Below are 14,257 nucleotides of genomic sequence, written 5' to 3' on the forward strand. Positions count from 1 at the left end.
GTGGGATTTGGGGTCAGAATTGTGGATTTGGGGTCAACGCCTTGGGATTTGGGGTCACTGTGGGATTTGGGGTCCACATTTATGGAATTTGGGGCCAATGTTGAGGATCTGTGGGGTTTGGGGTCAACATTGGTGGGATTTGGGGCCAATGTTGTGGGTCTGTGGGGTTTGGGGCCAACATTTATGGGATTTCGGGTGACACTGCAGGGTTTGGGGTCAACATTTGTGGGATTTTGACTGACGCTGTAGGATTTAGGGTTAATATTTGTGGGATTTGGGGTCAATGCTGTGGGATTTGGGGCCAACATTTGTGGGATTTGGGGTCAGAGTTGAGGATCTGAGGGATTTGGGGTGAATGTCGTGAATCTGTGGGGTTTGGGGTCCACATTTATGGGATTTGGGGTCAATGTTGTAGGATTTGGGGTCACAACTTGCAGGATTTGGGGCCAATGTTGGGGGATTTGGGGCCAGCATTTATGGGATTTGGGGCCAATGTTGTGGATCTGTGGGGTTTGGGGTCAACATTTGTGGGATTTGGGATCAATGCTGTGGATCTGAGGGATTTGGGGCCAGCATTTATGGGATTTGGGGCCAATGCTGTGGGTCTGTGGGATTGGGGTCCACATTTATGGGATTTGGGGCCAATGTCGTGGGTCTGAGGGATTTGGGGCCAGCATTTATGGGATTTGGGGCCAATGTTGTGGATCTGTGGGGTTTGGGGTCAACATTTGTGGGATTTGGGGTCAATGTTGGTGGATTTGGGGCCGACATTTATGGGATTTGGGGTCAATGTTGTGACATTTGGGGTTGTTGTTCTGGGGATTCGGGGTCGTTTTGGGGTTTGTGGTCAACATTGGTGGGATTTGGGGTCAATGTGAGATATGGGGTCGATATTCTGGGATTTGGGGTCAGAGTTGTGAATTAGTGGGATTTGGGGTCGATGCTTTGGGATTTGGGGTTGTTTTGGGGATTTGGGGTCAATGTTGGGGGATTTGGGGTCGTTATTTGGTGATTTGGGGTCATTGTGAGATTTGGGGTCAACATTGGTGGGATTTGGGGTCAATGTGAGATATGGGGTCAATATTCTGGGATTTGGGGTCAACATTCGTGGGATTTGGGGTCAGAGTTGTGAATTAGTGGGATTTGGGGTCAATGTTGTGACATGTGAGGTTGTTCTGGGGATTTGGGGTCGTTATTTTGGGGATTTGGGATCAACACTGTGAGATTTGGGGTCAGAGTTGTGAATTAGTGGGATTTGGGGTCAATGCTTTGGGATTTGGGGCCAATGTTGGGGGATCTGTGGGATTTGGGGTCAATGTTGAAGGATTTGGGGTCAGAGTTGTGGGATTTGGGGTCAATGTGAGATATGGGGTCAATGTTTATAGGATTTGGGTGAAATCTGTGGGATTTGGGGTCAACATTTGTGGGATTTTGGCCGACGCTGTAGGATTTGGGGTTAATATTTGTGTGGGATTTGGTCCAATATTGGGGGGATTTGGGGTCAATGCTGTAGGTTTTGGGGCCAACATTTGTGGGATTTGGGGTCAGAGTTGAGGATCTGAGGGATTTGGGGTGAATGTCGTGAATCTGTGGGGTTTGGGGTCCACATTTATGGGATTTGGGGTCAATGTTGGGGGATTTGGGGTCAACATTTGTGGGATTTGGGGTCAACATTGGTGGGATTTGGGGTCAATGTTGGTGGATTTGGGGCCGACATTTATGGGATTTGGGGTCAACATTTGTGGGATTTGGGGTCAATGCTGTATGATTTGGGGTCAACACTTACGGGATTTGGGGCCAATGTTGCGGATCTGTGGGATTTGGGGCCGACATTTATGGGATTTGGGGTCAATGCTGTGGATCTGTGGGATTTGGGGCCGACATTTATGGGATTTGGGGTCAATGCTGTGGATCTGTGGGATTTGGGGCCGACATTTATGGGATTTGGGGTCAATGCTGTGGATCTGTGGGATTTGGGGTCAACATTTGTGGGATTTGGGGTCAATGTTATGGGTCTGAGAGATTTGGGGTTAACATTCGTGGGATTTGGGGTCTGGGGCCAGCATTTATGGGATTTGGGGTCAGTGTTGTGGATCTGTGGGATTTGGGGTCAAGATTTGTGGGGTTTGGGTTGAACATTGGTGGGATTGGGGTCCACATTTATGGGATTTGGGGCCAATGCTGTGGATCTGTGGGGTTTGGGGTCCACATTTATGGGGTTTGGGGCCAATGTTGGTGGATTTGGGGCCGACATTTATGGGATTTGGGGTCAGTGCTGTGGATCTGTGGGGTTTGGGGCCGACATTTGTGGGATTTGGGGCGGCGCTGTGGGCTTTGGGGTCCCATCCCCCACTCACAGCCCCCCACGCCGCTCTCCAAAGCTCCTCTTTATTTGGGGCCGCTCCGCCCCCACCTTAAATAAAAAACAACCAAAAAAACCCCAAAACCGACCCCAAAAAATAACAACCCCCCCCCCCCCCAAAAAAAACCCCAAATCCGACCCCAAAAGTGCATAGAAAAAAAGGGGCTGCACAGCATCTACAGAGCGGGGGACCCCAAAAAGGGGGGGGGGGGGGGGGACCCCAAATGGCAGCGGGGGGCCCCAAAAACGGCGGGGGATCCCAAAGGTGATGAATGGGGATCCGGTGATTAATGGGGGATCCATTAATTGGTGGCTGATCCCAGTGATTAATAGGGGACCCCATTAATTGATGGCTGATCCCAAATAATGGCGGATGATCCCGGTGATTAATGGGGGATCCATTAATTGGTGGCCGATCCCAGTGATTAATAGGGGACCCCATTAATTGATGGCTGATCCCAAATAATGGCGGATGATCGCGGTGATTAATGGGGGATCCATTAATTGGTGGCCGATCCCAGTGATTAATAGGGGACCCCATTAATTGATCGCAGATCCCAAAGGTCGATGGACGATCCCAATGATTAATGGGGGATCCATTAATTGATGGCCAACTGATGGCCAGTGATTAAAGGGGATCCCACTGATGAGCGACCCCAAAGAACGACAAACGATCCCGGTGATTAATGGGGGATCCATTAATTGGTGGCTGATCCCAGTGATTAATAGGGGACCCCATTAATTGATGGCTGATCCCAAATAATGGCGGATGATCCCAGTGATTAATGGGGGATCCATTAATTGGTGGCCGATCCCAGTGATTAATAGGGGACCCCATTAATTGATGGCTGATCCCAAATAATGGCGGATGATCGCGGTGATTAATGGGGGATCCATTAATTGGTGGCCGATCCCAATGATTAAGAGGGGACCCCATTAATTGATGGCTGATCCCAAATAATGGCGGATGATCCCGGTGATTAATGGAGGATCCCATTAATTGGTGGCCGATCCCAGTGATTAATAGGGGACCCCATTAATTGATGGCCGATCCCAAAGAACAGCAGATGATCCCAGTGATTAATAGGGACCCCATTAATTGATGGCGGATCCCCGTGATTAATAGGGTACCCCATTAATTGATGGCTGATCCCAAATAATGGCGGATGATCCCGGTGATTAATGGGGGATCCCACTGATGGCAGATCCCGAAGAACAGCAGTTGATCCCAGTGATTAATAGGGACCCCATTAATTGATGGCCAACCCCAAAGGACAACGGATGATCCCAATGATTAATGGGGGATCCCATTAATTGATGGTCAATCCCAATAATTAACAGGGGATCCCACTGATGGCTGATCCCAAAGAACGATGGATGATCCCAGTGATTAACAGGGATCCCATTAATTGATGGCGGATCCCAAAGGTCGATGGACGATCCCAATGATTAATGGGGGATCCCATTAATTGATGGCTGATCCCAAGGAGCAACAGACGACCCCAGTGATTAACGGGGGACCCCATTAATTGATGGCTGATCCCAGTGATTAACAGGGAATCCCATTAATTGGTGGCTGATCCCAATGATTAATAGGGAGTCCCATTGATGAGCCACCCCAAAGAACAACAGAGGATCCCGATGATTAATGGGGGATCCCAATAATTGATGGCTGACCCCAAAGGAAAACGGATGATCCCAATGATTAATGGGGGATCAAATTAATTGATGGCTGATCCCAGTGTTTAATGGGGGACCCCATTAATTGATGGCCAACCCCAAAGGAATACAGACGATCCCAGTGGTTAATGGGGGATCCCATTAATTGCATGGGGATCCCAATGATTAATAGGGAATCCCATTAATTGCCGATCCCAAAGAAAACAGACAATCCCGTGATTAATAGGGGATCCCATTAATTGATGGTCGACCCCAATGATTAACGGGAGATCCCACTGATGAGCGACCCCAAAGAACGACGGCCAATCCTGGCGATTAACGAGGGATCCCATTAATTGATGGCTGATCCCAAAGGACGTCGGATGATCCCGGTGATTAAGAGGGGACCCCATTAATTGGCTGATCCCAAAGGACGGCGGCTGATCCCAATGATTAACGGGGGATCCCAATGATGGCTGACCCCAAAGGACAACGGATGATCCCAATGATTAATGGGGGATCCCATTAATTGATGGCCAATCCCAATGATTAATAGGGGATCCCACTGATGGCCGATCCCAAAGAACGAATGATCCCAGTGATTAACGGGGGACCCCATTAATTGATGGCTGATCCCAAAGAACGGCGGATGATCCCAATGATTAATGGGGGATCCCATTGATGAGCGACCCCAAAGAACGATGGATGATCCCAGTGATTAATAGGGGATCCCATTAATTGATGGCGGATCCCAGTGACTAATGGGGGATCCTATTGATGAGCGACCCCAAGGAGCGATGGACGATCCCGGTGATTAATAGGGGATCCCATTAATTGGTAGCTGATCCCAAAGAACGACAGATGATCCCAATGATTAAGGGGGGATCCCAATAATTGATGGCTGATCCCAGTGATTAATGGGGGATCTCATTAACTGATGGTTGATCCCAGTGATTAATAGGGGATCTCATTAATCGATGGTTGATCCCAGTGATTAAAGGGGATCCCATTGACGAGCGACCCCAAAGAACGATGAATGATCCCGATGATTAATGGGGTTCCCATTAATTGATGGCGGATCCCAGTGATTAATGGGGGATCCCAATGATGGCTGAACCCCAAAGTCTGATGGACGACCCCAAAGACCAACGGGGGACCCCAAGAACGGCAGCTGATCCCAAAGACCACCAGGCGACCCCATAAACCAGCGGCCGATCCCATAAACCAACAGCTGACCCCAATGACCACTGGGCGATCCCATTAACCATTGGACGATCCCATAAGCCAATGGCGGATCCCAACGAGCACCGGACGATCCCATAAACCAACAGCTGATCCCATTATCCACTGCACAATCCCATTAAACAATGGCTGATCCCATTAACCACTGGACGATCCCATAAACCAACAGCTGACCCCAATGACCACTGGATGATCCCATAAACCAACAGCTGATCCCAATGACCTCTGGACGATCCCATTAACCACTGGACGATCCCATAAGCCAAAGTCTGACCCCATTAACCACTGGACGATCCCACAAACCAACAGCTGATCCCAATGACCACTGGACGATCCCATAAAGCAGTGACTGATCCCATTAATCACTGGATGATCCCATTAAACAATGGATGATCCCACAAGCCAGTGGCTGATCCCAATGACCACTGGACGATCCCATTAAACAATGGACGACCCCATTAATCACTGGGCGATCCCACAAACCAATGGCTGATCCCAAAAGCCAATGGCCGATCCCAATGAGGACGGATGATCCTATAAACCAGTGGCTGATCCCAATGACCACTGGATGATCCCACTAAACAATAGACGACCCCATTAACCACTGGGCGATCCCATTAAACAATGGCTGGTCCCAATGACCACTGGACGATCCCACAAGCCAAAGTCTGATCCCATTAATCACTTGGCGATCCCATAAACCAACAGATGATCCCAACGGCCACTGTATGATCCCATTAAACAATGGACGACCCCATTAATCACTGGACGATCTGATAAGCCAATGGCTGATCCCAATGACCACTGGATGATCCCATTAACCACTGGGCAATCCCACAAACCAATGGCTGATCCCAAAAGCCAATGGCCGATCCCAATGAGGACCGGATGATCCTATAAACCAGTGGCTGATCCCAATGACCACTGGACGATCCCATTAAACAATGGACGACCCCATTAACCACTGGGCGATCCCACAAACCAACGGCTGATCTCAATGGCCACTGGATGATGCCAAAAGCCAGTGGTTGATCCCAATGATCACTGGACGATCCCATAAACAAGTGGATGATCCCAATGACCACTGGATGATCCCACAACCCAATGGCTGATCACAATGGCCACGGGGTGATCCCGTTAAACAATGGGCGATCCCATTAAACAGTGGATGACCCCATTAATCACTGGACGATCCCATAAGCCAATGACTGATCCCAATGACCACCGGACGATCCCATTAACCACCAGGCAATCCCACAAGCCAAAGTCTGATCCCAATGACCACTGGGCGATCCCATAAACCAGTGGCTGATCCCAATGACCACCGGATGATCCTATAAAGCAGTGGCTGATCCCAACGATCACTGGACGATCCCATTAATCACCGGGTGATCCCACAAGCCAAAGTCTGATCCCATTAACCACCGGGCGATCCCATAAACCAGTGACTGATCCCAATGACCACTGGACGATCCCATAAAGCAGCAGGCGATCCCAATGACCACTGGATGATCCCATTAACCACGGGCGATCCCACAAACCAAAGTCTGATCCCATTAACCACCGGGCGATCCCATTAACCACTGGATGATCCCATTAACCACCGGACGATCCCATAAAGCAGTGCTGATCCCAATGACCACTGGACGATCCCATAAAGCAGTGGCTGATCCCAATGACCACTGGACGATCCCATAAAGCAGTAGACGATCCCAATGATCACTGGATGATCCATAAAGCAGTGGCTGATCCCAATGACCACTGGACGATCCTATTAACCACCAGGCGATCCCATAAAGCAGTGACTGATCCAGTGACCACTGGACGATCCCATAAAGCAGTAGGCGATCCCAATGACCACTGGATGATTCCATCAGCCAATGCCTGATCCCAATTATCACTGGATGATCCCATTAACCACCGGGCGATCCCATTAACCACTGGATGATCCCATTAACCACTGGACGATCCCATAAAGCAGAGGGCTGATCCCAATGACCACTGGATGATCCCATTAAACACCGGACGATCCCATAAAGCAGTGGCTGATCCAAATGACCACTGGACGATCCCGTAAAGCAGTGGCTGATCCCAATGACCACTGGATGATCCCATTAACCACTGGACGATCCCATAAAGCAGTGGCTGATTCCAATGACCACCAGACGATCCCATTAACCACCAGGCGATCCCGTAAACCAAAGTCTGATCCCATTAACCACCGGGCGATCCACAAGCCAAAGTCTGATCCCAACGCTGGCCGGCCGCCCATCCACAACGGCTTCCGAGCCCTCCCCCCCCCTTCCCCCCACCCCCCCCTCCCAACCCCCTCTTCCTCTTCGAGACCCCCCCCCTCCCCATCCCCCCCCCTTTTCCATCTCCCCCCCCCCTCAGTTGAGGAAGCGGCGGCAGCGCTTGGCCCCGCAGTTGCAGGGCAGCTTGGCCGCAGGCTCCTCGATGGGGAACTTGTAGTCGTAGGTGAGCTCCTCTCCGCGCAGGATGCGGCGCAGGGCGAAGATGACGATGCGCTTGTGGCCCTCGACGTGGATGACGCGCGAGTAGCAGTTGGGCTCGCAGGAGTGGTTGATGAAGCGCGCCGCGCTGCCGTGCATCGTCGCGTCCACCACCTCGGCGTCGTCGATGCGGAACATGTAGCAGCCGATGCCCTGCGATGGGGGGCAGGGGGGGGTTAAACGGGGGGGGGGGGGCTGGAGGGGGAGGGGGGGGGGTCCTATTGTGTCCCCTGTTGTGACCCCACTGAGTCCCATTCTGCCCCACTGTGCCCCCCACCACCTCAGCGTCGTCGATGCGGAACATGGAGCAGCCGATGCCCTGCGATGGGGGGCAGGGGGGGGGTTAAATGGGGGGGGGGTCCTATTGTGTCCCATTGTGCCCCATTGAGTCCCACTGAGTCCATTGTGCCCCACTGAGTCCCATTGTGTCCATTGAGTCCCACTGAGTCCCACTGAGTCCCATTCTGCCCCACTGAGTCCCATTGTGTCCCATTGTGCCCCACTGAGTCCCATTGTGTCCCATTCTGCCCCATTGAGTCCCATTGTGTCCCATTCTGCCCCACTGAGTCCCACTGAGTCCCACTGTGCCCCCCACCACCTCGGTGGCATCGATGCGGAACATGGAGCAGCCGATGCCCTGTGATGGGGGCAAGGAGGGGTTAAAGGGGGGGGGGATTGGGTCCTATTGTGTCCCTGTTGTGACCCCATTGTGTCCATTGTGCCCCATTCAGTCCCATTGAGTCCCATTGTGTCCCATTCTGCCCCATTGAGTCCCACTGTGCCCCATTCAGACCCACTGTGTCCTATTGTGTCCCCATAGTCCCATAGTGTCCCCACAGGCCCCATAGTGCCCCATTCAGTTCCATTGTGTCCTGTTGTGTCCCACTGTGCCCCATTGTGCCCCACTGCGCCCCCCACCACCTCGGTGGCATCGATGCGGAACATGGAGCAGCCGATGCCCTGCGATGGGGGGCAAGGAGGGGTTAAAGGGGGGGGGGGTCCTGTTGTGTCCCTGTTGTGACCCCATTGTGCCCCATTGAGTCCCATTCTGCCCCACTGCGCCCCCCACCACGTTGGCGTCGTTGATGCGGAACATGGAGCAGCCGATGCCCTGCGATGGGGGGCAGGGGGGGTTAAAGGGGGGGGGGGTCCTGTTGTGTCCCTGTTGTGACCCACTGTACCCCATTCAGTCCCACTGTGCCCCATTGTGCCCCCTTCTGCCCCACTGTGCCCCCCACCACCTCGGCGGCATCGATGCGGAACATGGAGCAGCCGATGCCCTGCGATGGGGGGCAGGGGGGGGTTAAAGGGGGGGGGGTCCTATTGTGCCCCATTGAGTCCCACTGAGTCCCATTGTGCCCCACTGAGTCCCATTGTGTCCCATTCTGCCCATTGAGTCCCATTGTGCCCCACTGTGCCCCCACCACCTCGGCATCGTCGATGCGGAACATGGAGCAGCCGATGCCCTGCGATGGGGGCAAGGAGGGGTTAAAGGGGGGGGGATTGGGTCCCATTGTGTCCCCATTGTGTCCCTTTGTGTCCCTGTTGTGACCCCATTCAGTCCCATTGAGTCCCTTTGTGCCCCATTCTGCCCCTCTGTGCCCCCCACCACCTCGGTGGCATCGATGCGGAACATGTAGCAGCCGATGCCCTGCGATGGGGGGCAAGGAGGGTTAAATGGGGGTGGGTTCCTATTGTGTCCCTGTTGTGACCCACTGTACCCCATTCAGTCCCACTGTGCCCCCATTGTGCCCCCTTCTGCCCCACTGTGCCCCCCACCACCTCGGTGGCATCAATGCAGAATATGGAGCAGCCGATGCCCTGCGACGGGGGGCAAGGAGGGGTTAAAGGGGAGGGAGGGGTCCTATTGCGTCCCTGTTGTGACCCCACTGTGCCCCATAGGGGCCCATTGTGTCCATTGTGCCCCATTCAGTCCCACTGTGTCCCCAGAGTGGCCCATTGTGCCCCACTGAGCCCCATTGTGCCCCATTCAGACCCACTGTGTCCTATTGTGTCCCATAGTTCCACAGTGTCCCCACAGGGCCCCATAGTGCCCCATTCAGTCCCATTGTGTCCCACTGTGCCCCATTTTGCCCCACAGTGCCCCCCACCACCTCAGTGGCGTTGATGCGGAACATGGAGCAGCCGATGCCCTGCGATGGGGGGCAGGGGGTTTAAAGGGGGGGGTTTGGGGGGGTCTTATTGTGTCCCCTGTTGTGACCCCGCTGTGTCCCCATAGTTCCATAGTGTCCCTACAGGGGCCCATAGTGTCCCATTGTGCTCCATTCAGTCTGATTGTGTCCCCATTGTGTCCCCACATCGTCCCATTATGCTCCATTCAGTCCCACTGAGTCCCATTCAGTTCCATGGTGTCCTATTGTGTCCCCACTGTGCCCCAAAGTGTCCCATTGTGTCCTTTTGTGTCCCACTGCGCCCCATTCAGTCCCCATAGGGGCCCATATGTGCCCCATTGTGTCCCATTCTGCCCCACTGTGCCCCCCACCACCTCGGCGTCGTCGATGCAGAACATGTAGCAGCTGATGCCCTGCGATGGGGGGCAAGGAGGGGTTAAATGGGGGGGGGGGATTGGGTCCTATTGTGTCCCTGTTGTGACCCACTGTACCCCATTCCAGTCCCACTGTGCCCCATTGTGCCCCATTTTGCCCCACTGTGCCCCCACCAGCTCGGGTGGCGTTGATGCGGAACATGGAGCAGCCGATGCCCTGCGATGGGGGGCAAGGAGGGGGTTAAAGGAGGGGGGGTCCTATTGTGTCCCTGTTGTGACCCCATTCAGTCCCACTGAGTCCCATTGTGCCCCACTGAGTCCCACTGTGTCCCTGTTGTGACCCCACTGAGTCCCATTGTGTCCCCATTCTGCCCCATTCAGTCCCATTCTGCCCCACTGTGTCCCCCACCACCTCGGCATCGTCGATGCGGAACATGGAGCAGCCGATGCCCTGTGATGGGGGCAAGGAGGGGTTAAAGGGGGGGGGGATTGGGTCCTATTGTGTCCCTGTTGTGACCCCATTGTGTCCCATTGTGCCCCATTCAGTCCCATTGAGTCCCTTTGTGCCCCATTGAGTCCCATTGTGCCCCACTGTGCCCCCCACCACCTCAGCATCAGTGATGCAGAACATGAAGCAGCCGATGCCATGCGATGGGGGGGGCAGGGGGTTTAAAGGGGGGCGTTGGGGAGGGGTCTTATTGTGTCCCTGTTGTGACCCCATTGTGTCCCACTGTGTCCCCATTGAGGCCCATTGAATCCCACTGTGTCCCATTGTGTCCCCATAGTCAAATTGTGTCCCCACAGTGCCCCATAGTGGCCCATTGTGCTCCATTCAGTCCCATGGTGTCCCACTGTGTCCCCACAGAGCCCCATTGTGCCCCATTGTGTCCCATTGTGACCCCATTGTGTCCCATTGTGCCCCATTCAGTCCCATTGTGTCCCTTTGTGTCCCCACAGAGCCCCATTGTGTCCCACTGTGCCCCATACCAGCCCACTGTGCCCCATTCAGTCCCTCTCTGCCCCATTGTGTCCCCATCGTGTCCCATTGTGCCCCACTGTGCCCCATTGAGTCTGTGTCCCATTGTGTCCCCATTGTGCCCCAGTGCCCCATTGTGTCCCACTGTGTCCCATTGTGCCCCGTTCAGTCCCATTGTGTCCCATTGTGTCCTATAGCGTCCCACTGTGTCCCGTTGTGTCCCCACAGTGTCCCACAGAGTCCCACAGTGCCCCATTCAGTCCCATTCAGTCCCACTCTGCCCCATTGTGTCCCACCATTGTGTCACTTTGTGTCCCATTGTGCTCCATTCAGTCCCATTGCATCCTATTGTTTCCCCACTGTGTCCCCACAGTGCCCCATAGTGGCCCATTGTGCCCATTCAGTCCCACTGTGCCCCATTCAGTCCCACTGTGCCCCATTGTGTCCCACTGAGCCCCATACCAGCCCACTGTACCCCATTCAGTCCCTCTCTGCCCCATTCTGTCCCATTGTGCCCACTGCGTCCCATAGTGCCCCGTAGAGTTCCACTGTGCCCCATTCAGTCCCACTGTGTCCCACTGTGCCCCATAGAGTCCCATTGAGCCCCATTGTGTCCCATTGTGTCTCATTGAGTCCCATTGTGCCCCATTGTGCCCCATTGTGTCCCATAGTGTCCCATAGTGCCTCATAGAGTCCCATTGTGTCTCACTGAGTCCCACTGTGCCCCATAGTGTCCCATTGTGTCCCACTGTGCCCCATTGAGTCCCACTGTGTCCCATAGCGGCCCACAGTGCCCCACTGAGTCCCACTGTGCCCCATTCAGTCCCTTCGTGTCCCATTGTGCCCCATAGTGTCCCATTGTGCCCCATTCAGTCCCACTGTGTCCCATGGTGTTCCATAGTGTCCCACTGTGCTCCACAGCGTCCCTTTGTGTCCCGCTGTGCCCCACTGTGCCCCATTGAGTCCCACAGAGTCCCACTGTGCCCCACTGTGCCCCATTCAGTCCCACTGTGCCCCATTGTGTCCCACTGAGCCCCATACCAGCCCACTGTACCCCATTCAGTCCCTCTATGCCCCATTCTGTCCCATTGTGCCCCACTGCGTCCCATAGTGCCCCGTAGAGTTCCACTGTGCCCCATAGAGTCCCATTGTGTCCCACTGTGCCCCGTTGAGTCCCATTGTGCCCCATAGTGTCCCATAGTGCCTCAGAGAGTCCCATTGTGTCTCATTGAGTCCCACTGTGCCCCACTGCGTCCCATTGAGTCCCATTGTGTCCCATTGTGTCCCATTGTGTCCCATTGTGCCCCATTGTGTCCCATTGTGTCCCATTGTGTCCCTCTGTGTCCCATTGTGTCTCATTGAGTCCCACTGTGCCCCACTGCATCCCATTGAGTCCCACTGTGTCCCATTGTGTACCATTCAATCCCATTGTGCCCCATAGTGTCCCATTGTGTCCCACTGTGCCCCATTGAGTCCCACTGTGCCCCATTCAGTCCCTTCGTGTCCCATTGTGCCCCATAGCGGGCCCACTGTGCCCCACAGTGTCCCATAGTGTCCCATTGTGCCCCATTCAGTCCCACTGTGTCCCATGGTGTTCCATAGTGTCCCACTGTGCTCCACAGCGTCCCTTTGTGTCCCGCTGTGCCCCACTGTGCCCCATTGAGTCCCACAGAGTCCCACTGTGCCCCATTCAGTCCCACTGTGCCCCATTGTGTCCCACTGAGCCCCATACCAGCCCACTGTACCCCATTCAGTCCCTCTCTGCCCCATTCTGTCCCATTGTGCCCCACTGCGTCCCATAGTGCCCCGTAGAGTTCCACTGTGCCCCATTCAGTCCCACTGTGTCCCACTGTGACCCATTCTGTCCCACAGTGCCCTGTTGAGTCCTATTGTGCCCCATAGTGTCCCATTGTGTCCCACTGTGCCCCGTTGAGTCCCATTGTGCCCCATAGGGTCCCATAGTGCCTCATAGAGTCCCATTGTGTCTCATTGAGTCCCACTGTGCCCCATTCAGTCCCACAGTGCCCCACAGAGTCCCACTGTGTCCCCACAGTGCCCCACTGTGCCCCATTGTGCCCCTTAGTGCCCCATTGTGCCCCTTAGTGTCCCACTGTGTCCTATGGTGCCCCATAGTGTCCACTTTATGTGTCCCACTGTGCCCCATTCAATCCCACTGTGCCCCATAGTGTCCCATTGTGCCCCATTGAGTCCCACTGTGTCCCATGGTGTTCCATAGTGTCCCACTGTGCTCCACTATGCCCCATTGAGTCCCACAGAGTCCCACTGTGTCCCATAGCGGCCCACAGTGCCCCACTGCGTCCCACTGTGCCCCATTCAGTCCCACTGTGCCCCACTGTGCCCCACAGTGCCCCCCACGGCCCCCCATGGCGGCACCTTGCTGTCGTAGTACTTCTCCCTCTTGTCGGTGAGCACGGAGCGCACCACGATCCCCGAGTACTCGATCACCATCTCCCCTGCGTCGATGTTCCGCTTGCAGAACAGCCCCCGGCCGTGGATGGCGGAGCTGAGGGGGCAGAGGGGGTCAGGGGGCGTGGGGGGCGGGGGGGGGGGTCTGGGGGATATGGGGGGGGTGTGGGGGGTGTAGGAGTTATGGGGTTATGGGGGTATGGGGGTGTGTGGGGGGGGAGGGGGGGATATGGGGGGTATGGGGCATGTGGGGGATATGGGGGATGTGGGGGGGATATGGGGGGTTATGGGGGGTGTGGGGGGTGTAGGAGTTATGGGGGTTATGGGGGTATTGGGGGTATGGGGGTGTGTGGGGGGGAGGGGGGGATATGGGGGGTATGGGGCGTGTGGGGGATATGGGGATGTGGGGGGGATATGGGGGGTGTGGGGGGGTGTGGGGGGATATGGGGAGTATGGGGCGTCACGGGGGGCTGCAGGGGGTGTGGGGGGCAGGAGGGGGGGTGTGGGGGGATGGGGACAGTAGGGGGTTTATGGGGGGTTGTGGGAGGTATGGGGGGTGTGGGGGGGGAAGA

General features: G+C 54.9%; 1 protein-coding gene and 1 long non-coding RNA gene across 2 annotated transcripts; both read right to left on the reverse strand.

The window, feature by feature from the left end:
* Positions 1-4,453: 4,453 nt before the first annotated feature.
* On the reverse strand, positions 4,454-5,695 carry LOC128072933 (uncharacterized). Its single transcript, XR_008202526.1, has 3 exons — positions 5,547-5,695; positions 5,036-5,486; positions 4,454-4,955 (listed from the first exon to the last, which is right to left on the reverse strand). It is a non-coding gene; the product is annotated as an uncharacterized LOC128072933 (long non-coding RNA).
* Positions 5,696-7,632: 1,937 nt separating this feature from the next.
* LOC128072924 (histone-lysine N-methyltransferase 2B-like) lies at positions 7,633-13,830 on the reverse strand (the record flags this gene model as incomplete). The annotated part of the gene is made up of 2 exons (XM_052667150.1): positions 7,633-7,929; positions 13,653-13,830. Coding segments are annotated over 2 exons (454 nt in total), but the record flags the coding sequence as incomplete, so codon positions are not given.
* Between the last annotated feature and the right edge of the window lie 427 nt (positions 13,831-14,257).

The sequence above is a fragment of the Tympanuchus pallidicinctus genome, unplaced genomic scaffold, assembly GCF_026119805.1.
Source record: "Tympanuchus pallidicinctus isolate F22 unplaced genomic scaffold, pur_lepc_1.0 scaffold73, whole genome shotgun sequence".
Lineage (NCBI taxonomy): Eukaryota > Metazoa > Chordata > Aves > Galliformes > Phasianidae > Tympanuchus > Tympanuchus pallidicinctus.